Here is a 15,441-nt window from a genome sequence, read left to right on the forward strand (position 1 = left end):
ATGAGAATCACTAAATTATTAATTACCTATGACTTACTAAAAAAAAAATGAATTAATTTCACTTTTGGTCCCACGACTTTTGAGTTCTTATCACTTTTGGTGCACAACTTTAAATTTTTTCACTTTTGGTGTCTAATTTTGTTATTTTTATCAATTTTGGTCCTTCCAGCCAAATTGATGGTAAAATATTTCCGGATTTTATATTTTAGGGACAAAATCGTCATCCAATTTAAAGATCTTCAATATTTAAACAAAAGAAAAATCATATTAAGAGGAAAAAAAGAGTTTGCCAATGGTCAAAACTATAAATCCCATAGATCTGTCTGGTTTCTGCCCATCTTCCCCATTATTCTCATCGATCAAACACCTATAGATATGATTTTAAGTGATTTTGTTTAGATATTGAAGATGCTTCCTTAGGATGACAATTTTACCCCTAAAAATATAAAATCCAACAACATTTCGCTGTCAATTTGGCCGAAAGGACCAAAACTGATAAAAATAAAAAAGTTAGGCACCAAAATTAAAAAATTTTAAAGTTGTGCACCAAAAATAATAGAACATCAAAAGTCATGGGACCAAAAGTGAAATTAATTCAAAAAAAATATATGTAATAAAAAGTTTGGCCCAAAATAGTAAATGGGCTCCTCCTACCTGACCCAAAATAATTAAAAGCTGGTTATTCCCTTCCGGAAAGGGTCGGGTCAATCAAATTCGGGTGGGTCATTAACTCATCATGTAATTGTAAATTGTTCGAGACTTCCCTTCTCACATGGTAGGTGGTATAAAAGGGTTCAATACAGCCACGGCAGTGATGCCTCTGTAAACACACATAATACGAACGTATATGGTATATACAAACAGCATTTGAACATACACAAATCCGCCTCTACACAACTCTCCGGAATTCTCCCTTTTTTTCATTGGATTGATTGATAGTAATGGAGCCGTCTCGTGAGAATTCCCAACCCGAATCATCGGCGCCGCCTGCGGAAGAGCCACCGGCAGCGGATACCGGGGCTGCCGACGAGGAACGGAGGCTGGAGGCGGGAGGTGAGGACGAGGAGGAGTCAAACGAGAACGAGAATGAGGCGTTGATCTTCAAGGCGCAAGCATTAATGGACAAGATCACCGCCAACGCCGAGAACCCTAACCCCAATACTCTCCACGCCCTCTCCTCCCTTCTTGAAAACGAAGAGTCCAGGTATAGTTGTGTATAGTTGCATAGGTTTTATTTCACGCTCCATGTTCATTATTATTAGCTTAAGCCAGTGATAATAAATAAATTATCATTTTTAATTCCATTTTATTGATTTTTGTTTTTCCCCCCTAAATCATTCTGTGAGTTTCAACATTCTCAATAGGCGTATTGGAAAAGTGTTTCTTATGGATGTCAGTATTAAATTCAAATTTAAAGAAAAACCACTGCACCTGTTAGCAACTATTACTACGTCTACTTATACTTTTGTTAAGATATGTGGTCCCTTTTCTGTTTAAAAGCCTACTCTATTTGATCATTTTCCTATAAGAAATTCATTATCAACTCTTTCAAAGATTTGCTTGATGTATGCCCCTTGCCAGATAGCCTTTTGGTTTGTTTTTTGTGGCTTCCAAACAAAAACAAAGCAGCCTATGTGTTAGTTCAAAAACCACAATAAGTCAGACAATGTCTAGGAATTACACTATGCTTTCACCAACACAAGAACCTCTACTAGTAAGCTGCATTTGCTACATTGCTCACCTCTTTTGTTATAGTTTTATTCTATAGCAATAATTGAACATGTTTCTGGCTAGTGTATTTTTTCTTTTAAATTCATATCTTTTTACCATTTTTTTAAAAACTTTAAACTTGAGGGTATAGAAATGCCTCTGTGTTCTCTATGGGATTTTTCATTAAGAAAGATTCAAGTCTGCAGTGTTTTGGGTGGATCTAAGGAACTTGGTTTGTTAATGAGTGTTTATTTCATATGGCTATACTATATTGTGAATGCTGCCTAACTTCAGTCATCCTTGTAACTGTAACTGTCTTTAGTTCATTTTTATTGTGAAATGATGGCTTCTTTTGTTTTGTACTTTGACATATAACATTGACATTTATATGTTTGTAAACCTTTCATGTTGTCTTTGTAATTCCTAAAGTTTGTAAATATAAAATTTTAAACTATTATATGCACTTCAGAGTTCTATAAATAACATTCAGAACTTCTTCATTATAACAATGAAGAATAATATAGTGATGTCTTTTGTTTCTTCTGTTTTATAATAGATAGATATAATAAATATAATAAACAAGTAGTTGTTTGTGTACAGTTTATTTTGTAGTGACGGTGGACTATGGCAATTTTTTTAAAAAAAATTCTTTTTGTGGGTGCAGTTACATGAAAGATGCAGGCTATTCTCCTTCCTCAAATGGCCGGTCTTCTCATAACATTGGACGTTTGGGGAACCTCATTCGGGTAGTTGTCCTTGTACTTGTTTTCCTATGATTCTCTACCTATGAGCTCTTTTTTGTCCCCCCATGCTGCTGTATTTACCTTTCCAGTTAATCTAGTAACAATCATTTTAATATGTTAACTTGTTTATTCCGGCAGGAGAATGATGAATTCTTTGAACTTTTATCATCCAAATTTTTATCTGAAAGAAGGTATTCAATTTCTGTACAAGCTGCTGCAACTAGGCTCCTCTTCAGTTGTTCACTCACTTTTATGGTACAGTTTTAATATATTAATTTACTTGTTGATTTGAATTTTTGGCTAGTTCATAATTGTGTTAAGCATTTATTTATGCATATTGATTAATTAGTCTCAAATGGTATCCAGTATCCTCATGTCTTTGAAGAGACTGTTTTGGAGAATCTAAAAACCTGGGTGATGGAGGAGACAGCTAGATCTGGTGATGATCATTATTGGAGGCATGAATCAGGGGAAGGGAAGTCTACAGACTCTGAAATGCTGAAAACATATTCCACTGGACTTCTTGCTGTATGTCTGGCTAGGTATTCTTTTGAAACCTGTTATGTGGTTTTTTTTCCTTGTGCAGAATATTAAATGACTAATCTTGTTTTATTTATTTATTTATTTATTTGAATTATTAATTTATTATTTTACATGATTGTAGTGGTGGTCAAGTAGTTGAAGATGTGCTGACACCTGGATTGCCAGCTAAGCTGATGCGATATCTTCGTATTAGGATCTTGGGAGAGACGAACATAACTCAAAGAGATCTTGTTGAGAGCAAAACTGCTTCTACTAGTGTTAGAACTAGGGAGGAGGGTAGGGGTAGGTTGCGTCAAGTGCCGGAAAGTTCTTATTTGGATGTCCCTATACTTTCCGAAGATGGTTTTCATGATGATCAAGTTATGGATAGGGATAGGGATAGGGATCGAGATCGTGATAGAATCATCAGCAGGCATACACATGGAGATGAACATTGGATTGATGAAGAACCACCTGATAGAATCCCTGCTGATGTCAACAGTTATGATGCTGAAACGGAGGGTGAAGAGAAATGGCATATAAGAGATTTACGTGATGGCAAGACAAAACATAGTGGCAGATCTGTAAGGGAAGAAGAGGTTGATGAAAGTGCTAGAGAGGACTCAGCAAGGCGTAGGACAAGTCGTGGTTGGGCAAGATCTAGAGTACGGGGAAGGGTTACTGAAGGTGGTATGGAAAATGAACAAACTTTGACGTCTCCAAACTCTGGAAATAGATTGGGAGGACAGACTCGAAGCAGGAATTTAACAAGGAACTATGATGGGAGAAGAATTCCTGACAGCAAGAAGAGCTCTGGGAGAAATTCTGCTGATGGTTTTGCAATGGAAAGGGATGAGAATGATGATTGCTTTCAAGAATGTAAAGTTGGCTCTAAAGACATCACTGATCTGGTAAAGAAAGCTGTTGTTGCTGCTGAAGCTGAAGCTAAAGCTGCAAATGCTCCTACAGAAGCCATCAGAGCAGCTGGTGATGCTGCTGCGGAAGTTGTTAAAAGTGCTGCATTAGAGGTGCGTTTTTTCTCTTCATTGCTGATTGCTGATTTCTGTATTAAAAGTTTGATGTGATGGTTGACAACGAATAAGTGTGCCACTTTGCATGATTTAGGAATTTGAAAAGGCAAACGATGAGGAGGCTGCAATTTTGGCTGCTTCTAGAGCTGCATCTACAGTGGTTGATGCTGCTATTGCAGTCGAAGTTGCAAGGTTGGTATCTAGTTTTTGTGAATAAGAAACATCAGAAGTCAGACCAGCTGCTAGATTTTCACTTATTTTTATGCCTTCTTGTTTCTACATGTTTTGAGATTTTGTGCTGTTTGTTTGTCATAGGAGTGTGAAAGGTGCTAATGAATCACAAGAATCTAAGCTGACAGAAAAGAATGGTGAGGATGCTGATGAATTTTTCATTTTGGACAGCTTTGCACTTGCAAAGCTGAGAGAGAAGTTCTGCATCCAGTGTCTTGCTATTCTAGGTGAATATGTTGAGGTTCTTGGGCCAGTGTTGCATGAAAAAGGGGTAGATGTCTGTCTCGCACTATTGCAACGAAATTCTAAAGATAAGGAGGGGATGAAAGTTTCGCTTCTTTTGCCTGATGTTCTAAAGCTGATCTGGTCTTTGGCTGCTCATCGTAAATTTGCTGCAGTATTTGTGGACCGTGGTGGAATGCAAAAATTGCTTGCAGTCCCAAAAGTTCCTCCAACATTTTTCGGCCTTTCCTCCTGTCTATTTACTATAGGTTCAATTCAGGTAATTCAATGCAAATTTTCACCTGATTTCTCTTCCTTTTCAGTGGATTGATTATTTGACTCTGACCTGTTTTGGGTATACATTTTTGTGTTGTTTTCCACTTTCTTTTTGTTGCTCTTTTTGCGCTTGAAGTTATTTCAAGTGAAATTTGACTTCCAAATGTGATTATAGGGGATAATGGAACGTGTCTGTGCACTTCCTTCAAACATTGTACATCAAGTTGTTGAGTTGGCTCTTCATCTTCTTGAGTGTCCCAATGACCAAGCCAAAAAGAATGCTGCTTTATTTTTTGCTGCTGCCTTTGTCTTCAGAGCAGTTCTTGATGCTTTTGATGCTCAGGACGGTTTACAAAAGATGCTCAATCTTTTGCATGATGCTGCCTCAGTAAGGGCCGGCTCTTCTTCAGGGGCACTGACTGCTTCAGGATCATTGCGGAGTGAGCGTTCTCCTCCAGAGGTGCTGACCTCCTCAGAAAAGCAGATAGCTTATCATACTTGTGTGGCATTGCGGCAATACTTCAGAGCACACCTTCTCTTGATTGTGGATTCAATTCGTCCCAACAAAAATGTCCGCAGTGCAGCTCGAAATGTTCCAAGTGTTAGAGCTGCCTACAAGCCACTTGACATTAGTAATGAGGCTATGGATGCAGTATTTCGTCAAATACAGAAAGATCGCAAACTTGGTTCTGCACTTGTGAGGGCTCGGTGGAACGTGGTTGATAAGTTTTTAAGTTCAAATGGGCATATAATCATGTTGGAATTATGTCAGGTGTGCCTTAGCACTTTGAAATGATTTCCTTGCCAATACCAATTCCTGTTGTATTGTCTAACTAAAATTCTTTTTGTAGGCGGCTCCACCTGTTGAGCGTTATTTGCATGATTTGCTTCAATATGCCTTGGGTGTGCTTCACATCGTTACCTTAGTGCCAAACAGCCGCAAACTTATTGTGAATGCGACACTAAGCAATGATCGTCTGGCTGTAGCAGTCATTTTGGATGCTGCAAATGGTGCTGGTTATGTTGAACCAGAGGTAAGTGATAGCCTGTTATTAAACTATTCCTGACTACTGGATATTTTCCCCCGTATCTGTAATAACTTAGACAGTTTCAACGTTGGTAGATTATTGAAGCAGCATTGAATGTGTTAATCAATCTTGTGTGTCCTCCTCCCTCAATCAGCAATAAGCCATCTCTTTCTTCCCAAGGTCAGCAAAGTGCTCCACTCCTTCCTTCACATGGTTCTAATATTGAGAACCGTGACAGAACTGCAGAGCGAGCTGTTCTGTCTTCAAATGCTCACAACCAGAGTGAACCTAGAGAACGGAATGGAGAATCTGCTTTGGTGGATCGTGGGAGTTCAGCAGTTGTTGGTAGCACCCAAGGACCACATTCTGCAGTTCCTTCAGGATTAGTTGGAGACCGTAGAATATCTCTTGGCACTGGTGCTGGTTGTGCTGGCCTTGCTGCTCAGCTAGAACAATGCTACCATCAAGCAAGAGAGGCTGTTCGTGCCAACAATGGCATTAAGGTTCTCCTTCAGCTCCTCCAACCACGAATAGTTACTCCTCCAGCTTCCCTTGATTGTCTACGTGCTCTTGCATGTCGAGTCCTCCTTGGATTAGCCAGAGATGATACTATTGCACACATATTAACCAAGCTTCAGGTAGGTTTTGCATATACATCATTATTGGTTTTTGCATGCTACCTTGACTGCTTTTCAACACATCACAGTTTCCATGTGGTGACTATGAACTAATTTTCTAATGGAACTATGCGTTCAGAAGTCCCTAGTTCTGTGATGGATGAAATATTTTCTTTATGGCTTTCTAGAATTCTGTAGCTCTGGGTGCTATATGTTAAGATGTTAGTAACAGCTTCGCTTTTGCTCTTTAAAATTGTCTTGGTGGGTTCTTTAGTTTCATTGTTATGTTTTCGGGCGAAAGCACGCGTCAAAGGGCGAGTAGGGTTATTGGGGTTGTCTATGTTGAGAGATAAATATAAGGAACAAAGATAATAGGAACGTTTTGAGAGTTTTCCCACCTCTTGATTTTAACTTAACTTCTTTCTTGCTTGTCCTTTTATTAGAATGAAAATCCCCTTTATATAAGAGGGTTACAAAGACTAGTAAAACATAAAAAGGAAAGGAAGACTAGCAAAAACATAAAAAGGAAAGGAGAATCACTAAAGATCCTTACCCTAATTATTTGCTATCTCTAAAGGAAATAAATCAATTCTAATAGTAAAGATAATAAATCAGTTATAATAATAAAGATATTCCCTTAATCATCATATCATTACTCCCCTCTTGGACATCAAGCTTGTCCTCAAGCTTGAAATCTAGAAAAGTGGGAATGGATTAGTCTGGGGTCGTTGCGTCAATTGGCTCATCGTCCCCTTCGCCATTAAAGCCAAGCATGTATAATAGTTGTTTGCAACGATGGCCCTTTACCCATGGTTCATCACAATTATAGCAGAGGCCACGCTTTTGGCGCTCTATCATTTCTGTCGGGGAGAGTTTATGGAACTGAGGGCGTGATTGTGGCTGTTGGTGCACTGTTATGGCGCAACTAGGGGGTGTTTGGGATGGGAAAGTTTGTCGGGGAGGTGCATTGTGAAGCAGGAGGCCTTTACGAGCATAATCTCGTGCTATGTTAATGGCCTCATCAAGAGAAACTGGCCGCATCCTTTCAACATCTATACGTAGAACCTCATCAAGGCCGGCTGTGAACAGATTGACTTGTTGAGAATAAAGGACGTTGTCAGCTCTAGCGAGGAGGGTCTGGAAATCATCTATGAATTCGTCTAAATCCCGACCATGTTGTTTGAGGTTTGCCAGTTCACCTAACGGGTTGATGCTCCGGGGTGGTCCAAAACGGAGGGTGCATGCACCTTTGAATTGATTCCAAGAAAATTGTTGACCATCCTGCATGCGACGTTTGTACCACAGTTGGGCGCTATCGAACAGATAATACGCTGCTGTGGTAACCTTCTCATGATCAGAATGCGGTGATTTATCAAAGAACAACTCACAGCGATGGAGCCAAACAAGAGGGTCCCCTTTGCCATCAAAAGTGGGGAACTCCAATCTGGTGAATCGTGTAGCCGGAACGGGAGCAGCTGGCTGCGGCAGTGCAGTCTCCGGAGTGGCTTGGTTGTCATGAGAGGCTGCCACAGTTGTGGAAGTGGTGGCCTGCGATGTGAAGAAAGAGTGCACCATCTGGGAGAGATTGGTTACTGTTTCGGTTAGAGAGTCCACAGCTGCAGGAAGGTGTTCCAGTTTTTCGATGGATGCCTGGATAGCTCGGACCTCGTCCTGGAGTTTCTTGATATCGCCCATATTGACGCCCGGCAACGGAACCAAAATGTTATGTTTTCGGGCGAAAGCACGCGTCAAAGGGCGAGTAGGGTTATTGGGGTTGTCTATGTTGAGAGATAAATATAAGGAACAAAGATAATAGGAACGTTTTGAGAGTTTTCCCACCTCTTGATTTTAACTTAACTTCTTTCTTGCTTGTCCTTTTATTAGAATGAAAATCCCCTTTATATAAGAGGGTTACAAAGACTAGTAAAACATAAAAAGGAAAGGAAGACTAGCAAAAACATAAAAAGGAAAGGAGAATCACTAAAGATCCTTACCCTAATTATTTGCTATCTCTAAAGGAAATAAATCAATTCTAATAGTAAAGATAATAAATCAGTTATAATAATAAAGATATTCCCTTAATCATCATATCATTCATCTATTTTGAAAATCAAAGATTCCGAAGTGAAAGCTTTTATGCATTTTGGTTCAGGGTAAAGAACTTCTTGTAGCTGGTTCAGTATGTTAGGTTCAATAATGTTATTGCCCTTTTGATGTCTTATACTTGTTAGTGATTAGGTGGGGAATTATTGACCATACTGCAATCTAATTCATGAGACTTCATGATCTGAAGGAGGAAGTGTTACCCATTTCCTTGCTTTTATGTCTTTTGTAGTAACCTCTTATACTGAAATTTAGTTTATTATGCTGGCTCTAAGTGATTTGAAAAAGAGAATTTGACAGTTGTGAATTGCTAGTGCTAATCTGGTATACATTTTAGTTTTCCACCTCAAATGTACTGAATGTTTACATTAAATGAATTGAACAATGACTTCCCCACGCTGATGCAACATAGTTTGACTTGATCTGTTTCATACTGTCATTGTACCCATGTATATTGGATAATATAAATCCTTGTTGATAACATGTTTCTTAGTAAGGTTTTTTCTAACTTGCAATACTGCTGTTTCAGGTAGGGAAGAAGCTGTCAGAGCTCATTCGAGACTCAGGTAATCAGACTCCTGGAACTGAGCAGAATAAGTGGCAAGCTGAGCTTGCACAGGTGGCTATTGAGCTCATAGGGGTAAGAACTACTTGCTATTGTATTTAAATCATTAGATTTTCAAGTTGGGTTAAGGTAATAGCAAAGTGTTCTACCCTTTCATCTAGACATTTCTGCATTATTAAGTTCTAGCATTTTGCTTCTGATTGTCGGCTGACAAATCTTTCTGCCCTTTTATTACCATTGCATCTGGATGTTTATTTGTCTGTGTTCTTAATCCTTAGTTAAAGTTCTGTTATATATTTTTAATGGTAACTGCACAAACTACAACTTTATCTTTCTTATTTTTGCTTTCAATGTTGAAGAATAAAGTTACAGTCCTATCTTGGTGGAGTTCTTAGTTGCACTGTTTAATTCTAATGAAGTCTTGGGTCTCTTTCTTCCTTTTTTTTGTGGAAACTCAAAATTCATGTTTCAAGACTTTGTATTTTCTAGGTTGTAACGAGTTCTGGACGTGCAAGTACTCTAGCTGCTACAGATGCTGCTACTCCAACATTGCGACGTATAGAGAGAGCTGCTATAGCTGCTGCTACCCCAATTTCATATCATGCTAGGTGATGCAATAATAAAAAATAGGTCTCTTTATTTTTCTCTCTTTTCCTATCACTTGTATGTATTAATTAACAATGATCCTTTGCCTTATTCAGGGAACTTTTACTTCTCATTCATGAGCATTTGCAGGCGTCTGGTTTGGGGGAAACTGCTTCTACTCTTCTAAAGGAGGCTCAATTGACACCTTTGCCATCTTTAGCAACGCCATCTTCTCTGACATATCAAATTTCTGGCCAGGAAACAACCTCATTACAAACTCAATGGCCATCTGGGCGTGCACCTGGTGGATTCATGTTAGATAAGCCAAAAGCTGCATTGCAGGATGAAGAGTTTGGACTGAAATGTGATCCAGTTTCCTCCTCAAAAAGGAAACCATTGAGTTTCTCATCTGCTCGTAATCTGCATTCGAAATATAATCCTTGTGAAGTCTCCCCAGTAGCATCAGGTTGCAAGATCAACAGTTCTAGGAAATCTTCTACACCTATTGCCTCTGTGGAAGTTCAATCTGCATCTGCAGCAAAATTGGCTAGTGATACAGATGTTCAGTTCAAGACTCCAATTTTATTGCCAATGAAACGCAAATTAACAGATATTAGAGATAGTGTGTCAGGGGTACCACCAGTAAAACGTCTTAACACTGGTGACAATCCCCTTAGATCTCCAACCTTTGCAACTCCTAATCCTGGTCGTAGAAGTGGTTTTCCTTCTGATTCAAATTTGTTACTTACACCAAGTTCATCTTTCAAGGATCACCATGGTCGGTCTCTTGGAAGTGCTTTACCAGCTGATGGGGATGATAACCAGTCTAGTAACAGTTTGTTGAGTCAGATGCCATCTTCCCAACATAATCTTCTAAATGACATGCAAGCCTCAAATGCAGAGCGGTTAACCTTGGATTCTCTGGTGGTTCAGTATCTTAAGCACCAACATCGCCAATGCCCAGCTCCTATCACCACATTACCTCCATTGTCCCTTTTGCAACCACATGTCTGTCCAGAACCAAGACGAAGTCTTGATGCTCCATCAAATGTAACTGCCAGGCTTACTTCACGTGAGTTTAGAAGTATGTATGGTGGAATTCATAGAAGGCGTAAGGATCGTCAATTTGTCTACAGCAGATTTAGACCTTGGCGAACTTGCCGAGATGATACAGGTGCCCTTTTGACCTGCATGACTTTTCTTGGAGATTCCTCCCAGATTGCTGCTGGCAGCCACTTAGGAGAGCTTAAAGTTTTTGACTCTAATAGCAATACTATAGTTGAGAGTTTTACAAGCCATCAAAATCCTTTGACACAACTTCAGTCTTATCTTTCCGGAGAGACTCAATTGATACTCTCTTCAAGTGTCCAAGATGTGCAACTATGGGATGCATCTTCTGTATCTGCTGGACCCAGGCATTCATTTGAAGGGTGTAAAGCTCCTAGGTTTAGCAAATCTGGTACAACATTTGCAGCATTGTCAACGGAGACTCAGCGTGAAATCCTGTTGTATGACATCCAGACTTGCCAGCTGGAGTTGAAGCTTACGGATGCGTCTAACATCGTTTCAGGTCGGGGACACGTGTATTCCCATGTACATTTTAGCCCATCAGACAATATGCTACTCTGGAATGGTGTTTTATGGGATCACCGGGGGTCCCGTGCAATACATCGTTTTGATCAGTTCACAGATTATGGGGGTGGGGGCTTTCATCCTGCAGGGAATGAGGTGAGGACTTGATTTCAATGTTTTAGTTTTTTCCTGCTCTACTTCATTCATAAGATTTTGCATTCTGGTTGTCATATTTTTTGGGTGTTGTGGAAACTATTGTTTTGACTATCTGGTATATCTGTGTGTGTATATATATATTACAGGTGATCATAAACTCAGAGGTTTGGGACCTTCGGAAGTTCAGACTTTTAAGGAGTGTGCCATCCTTGGATCAAACTATAATAACATTTAATGCTAGTGGTGATGTGATATATGCAATACTTAGGAGAAATGTTGAGGAGGTTACTTCAGCATTCAATACTCGTCGGACAAAACATTCACTCTTTTCTGCTTTCCGTACTGTTGATGCTGTTAACTATGCTGACATTGCAACTATTCCTGTGGACCGCTGTGTCCTAGACTTTGCTACAGAACCTACTGATTCCTTTGTTGGATTGGTGACTATGGATGACCAAGATGAGATGTATTCTTCTGCCAGGGTGTATGAGATTGGTCGTCGGAGACTTACAGAGGATGACTCTGATCCTGATGATGCTGATAGTGAGGAGGATGAAGATGATGATGATGATGATGATGTTGATGAAGAAGATATCATTGGAACAGAACTTGATGGAGATGGCGAAAGTGATGGTGATGATCTTAGCATTGATGATAGTTTGAGCGCACTAGATGATGATGAAGAGGATGATGATGGGGAATTCATTATGGATGATATGGACTATGATGGTGGAGCTGGAATATTGGAGATTGTGACTGAGGGTGAGGATGATGATGACAGTCAACTACTTGAGTCTTTTGGTAGTGAAGATGAAGACGATCTTTTGTAGCCTAATGGGGTGGGTCTGGTCTGGCTTAAATTGCCAAAATGAAACGCATCATTGGATAATTTATGCTGATGAGTAGTAACTTTGTTTATTTGAAGCATTTTTATGGTAGATATTTAGAGAGGAAGAAAGATGATTCTTCATTACCAAATTTTGTGTTCTTAGTCATCCAGGTTAGTCCTTGTTTCCTAATACGTGAAGGCTGAATGCAAGTCAACAAAAGGAAAAAAAAAAGGTGAAAAACATTTTGAGCATTTTGTGTTGGTTAAAAGCTCCTTCGTATTTCTTTGCTCTGGTAGTATAGAAATTCTAGGGACTTTAATATAATTTTAATTTTTTTTGATTTTTTTTTTTGATTTTTTTTTTTTGATTTTTTTTTTTTTTTTACGTTTCATCTATCTTGAGAAAGTAATCTGCCTACTTATTGTTGCGTGTATCTTGCATGTGCTTTTTTCGGTGCAGATTGCATGAAATAAAAACAAACGCAGTAAAAAAAATTTCCGTCATTTACTTGAAAACTCACGAAGAAAAGAGAAATGGAAGAATAAGAGGAGAAAGAGGGTTAGGGTTTGAGAGTGAAGAAGATTATTCAAAACTAAGCATGAAAATCTTCCTTATATACTACAAGGAAATAACAAAATAGCAATGCTGAAACAAATTGATAAAATACTTCAAGCATAAATCGATGTCGATAAATAAAATTAACGACCATTAATTGTCATTAAATGATGAGAGTATAAAATTAACGACCATTAATTGTCATTAAATGATGAGAGTTACGGTTCAAGATTGATCGATAGATTGAATTAGTTACAAAAGAAGAGACCTATAGGAATAGCTAACCTAATGGCCCGTTTGGTTCACGGAATAGGCAAGGAATGTCATAGCATAGGCCGGGAATGTCATAGCCTATTCCACCAAATAAGGTAATAGCTATTATCAGGGTCCTCTGGTATGAACCTAGATTTTTTTTTTCCAACTTTATGTTTTTGCTTAACCTATTTTTCTCTCCTTCTCTCTCTACGATATAATCGCAGGATGACCCCCTGCTGTCGATCAAGACCATCGCCGGCCAAGGTCGTCACCGGACGAGGGACCAAGAACTTTGCACGTCCCCCGCGACGAGCGATCAGCCATCTGATCGCGGCAATCCATCCGGGAAGGTGGCCGGAACCACCATTGACAAAGCAAGGTCGTGATTGCGATCGCAAACCCTAGAAAAGTAGAAATCCCATTCGGACGCCGATCTGCATCCTGAGCCTGCCGATCACCTCGTGGAGCCTCTGCGATGACCCCCGGTTGTTGAAAGAGGCCATTGCCATCCAGAAGAAGCCCCGAGACCCCCGGCGTCGCCATTGACGACGCGAAGATGCGATCGCCATTGACGACGCGAAGATGCAATCGCCATCGCGGCTAAGAAATGCCTCCTCCGATGACGTCCGATTGGGCTATTGTCGATGGCGATCCCCTCCTTGAGTCCCCCTGACTTCCTTGAGGATGGAGGAAGGATCATCGTCGGCCACTCGGCAGAATGTCGATGGACCAATTTTCTCGCAACAACAACAACAACTCCATTCCTATTACTTAACCAACCAAACATTGGAATACAATTCCCAATGTTTATTCCTTCAGCGAACCAAACAGGCCATAAAAGTCTCCTATACAATAAGCTAAGCTAAGTCAACTAGAACTATAACCACTAGGCTATTAAGTATACAATATAACATTATAACTAACATTATTAACACACCCCCTCAAGTGCAATGTTGCTGAGAAACAACATTGAGCTTGTCCCGGATAGCCTGAAAGCGCGGCGCTGGTAGCGGCTTCGTGAATATGTTGGCCAGTTGATCCTTAGTGGACACAAAGTTGACAATGGAATCTCCTTATGCAACCTTGTCGTGGATGAAGTGGAAATCGATCTCAACATGCTTTGTCCGTGCGTGAAAAACTGGATTGGCTACTAGGTATGTGGCTCCCAGATTGTCGCACCACAAAGTCGCTGGATTTCCTGAATGCAGCCCTAGCTCACGTAAAAGAGAGACTACCCACGTGACCTCTGCTGCGACATCAGCTAGACCCTTGTACTCGGCTTCAGTTAAGGAGCGCGCCACCGTGCGTTGCTTGCGGGAGAGCCATGAGATGAGATTGGTCCCTAGAAAGACTGCATACCCACTAGTAGACTTCCTGTCAACGGGACAGCCCGCCCAGTCGGAATCTAAAAAAGCATGAATGTCAGAAGAGGAAGACGCTGACAAGCGCAAACCATAGTCATGCGTTCCTTTAACATATCGTAGAACCTGCTTTAGGAGAGCCCAATGATCGTCGATGGGAGCTTGCATGAACTGACATAGTCGGTTTACCGCATAGGAAAGGTCTGGCCGGGTAATAGTTAAGTATTGTAAAGCGCCAACAATTTGACGATACTGAGTCGGGTTGTCAAAAGACTGAGCCAATGGAGTGACTGGATGAGTGACTACAGCTGGTGTTGCCAGAGGCTTGCAATCAGACATACCAGCTTGGGCTAATATATCTCCCATGTAGCGCCGCTGAGAAAGAAGAATCCTGGTATCAACCTTGAGGGTTTCAATGCCCAAGAAAAAAACTCGGAGTACCAAGATCCCTTATCTTAAAGGTCGCGGATAGCCGCTGTAGTAACGTATTAATTAATGCTGAGTCGTTGCCCATCATAATGCTGTCATCAACGTAGACCAATAAGAAGACCCGTGAAGCCCCAATGGTGTAGTGAAAAAGTGACACATCGGTTTTAGAGGCTAAGAAACATGCAGTAATGAGAAACTCATGCAGCCGCTTGAACCATTCCCGGTGAGCTTGCTTGAGTCTAGACCTCTGTAGGTGGCATACATGATTCAGATGGGCTGAATCTTCATACCCAGGTGGCTGCTTCATGAAGACGGTTTCAGACAAGTGCCCGTTGAGGAAAGCGTTGTGAACATCCAGCTGCCTAAGGGTCCAATTGTCTGACATTGCAAGAGAAAATAATATGCGTACTGTAGTCAGTTTGACTACAGGACTAAATGTGTAAAAAAAAAAAAAGTTTTCGCCGGCTACTTGGTTGAACCCTTTAACAACCAGTCGTGCTTTATAACGCTCAACTGATCCATCAGCCATGCGTTTTGTGCGGTAAACCCACTTGCAGCCGATTACATTCATATGTGGTTCAGCCGGTATGAGCTGCCAGGTGTTGTTATGGAGTAGGGCGTTGAACTCTTGGTCCACGACATCACGTCAT

The 15,441-nt window shown here is 40.3% G+C and overlaps 2 protein-coding genes across 2 annotated transcripts; one reads left to right on the forward strand and one right to left on the reverse strand.

Moving 5' to 3' along the window:
• Nucleotides 1-791: 791 nt before the first annotated feature.
• Nucleotides 792-12,537, forward strand: LOC109191501 (DDB1- and CUL4-associated factor homolog 1). The gene is made up of 14 exons (XM_019342158.1): nucleotides 792-1,204; nucleotides 2,375-2,456; nucleotides 2,592-2,708; nucleotides 2,820-2,995; nucleotides 3,118-4,003; nucleotides 4,101-4,198; nucleotides 4,322-4,739; nucleotides 4,911-5,507; nucleotides 5,587-5,769; nucleotides 5,859-6,401; nucleotides 9,013-9,123; nucleotides 9,538-9,656; nucleotides 9,750-11,361; nucleotides 11,508-12,537. Exons 1-14 carry the CDS (start codon nucleotides 942-944, stop codon nucleotides 12,189-12,191), a joined length of 5,889 nt encoding a protein of 1,962 aa, XP_019197703.1. The 5' UTR covers nucleotides 792-941; the 3' UTR covers nucleotides 12,192-12,537.
• A 1,537-nt stretch (nucleotides 12,538-14,074) lies between these two features.
• Nucleotides 14,075-15,176, reverse strand: LOC109191488 (uncharacterized mitochondrial protein AtMg00810-like). Its single transcript, XM_019342148.1, has 2 exons — nucleotides 14,848-15,176; nucleotides 14,075-14,753 (listed from the first exon to the last, which is right to left on the reverse strand). The coding sequence occupies exons 1-2, from the start codon at nucleotides 15,174-15,176 to the stop codon at nucleotides 14,075-14,077; spliced, it is 1,008 nt and encodes a 335-aa protein (XP_019197693.1).
• Between the last annotated feature and the right edge of the window lie 265 nt (nucleotides 15,177-15,441).

This window comes from Ipomoea nil, unplaced genomic scaffold, assembly GCF_001879475.1.
Source record: "Ipomoea nil cultivar Tokyo-kokei standard unplaced genomic scaffold, Asagao_1.1 scaffold1652, whole genome shotgun sequence".
Taxonomy (NCBI): domain Eukaryota; kingdom Viridiplantae; phylum Streptophyta; class Magnoliopsida; order Solanales; family Convolvulaceae; genus Ipomoea; species Ipomoea nil.

Excerpts from the sequence above, each read along its gene's own strand:
- LOC109191488 (XM_019342148.1), bottom strand. The coding sequence starts at position 15,176 with ATGTCAGACAATTGGACCCTTAGGCAGCTGGATGTTCACAACGCTTTC. Across the intron at positions 14,754-14,847 it reads GACTCAGCATTAATTAATAC|GATTCTTCTTTCTCAGCGGC; the intron begins GTTACTACAGCG and ends GGTTGATACCAG.
- LOC109191501 (XM_019342158.1), top strand. The coding sequence starts at position 942 with ATGGAGCCGTCTCGTGAGAATTCCCAACCCGAATCATCGGCGCCGCCT. Across the intron at positions 1,205-2,374 it reads CTTGAAAACGAAGAGTCCAG|TTACATGAAAGATGCAGGCT; the intron begins GTATAGTTGTGT and ends TTGTGGGTGCAG. Across the intron at positions 6,402-9,012 it reads ACATATTAACCAAGCTTCAG|GTAGGGAAGAAGCTGTCAGA; the intron begins GTAGGTTTTGCA and ends CTGCTGTTTCAG.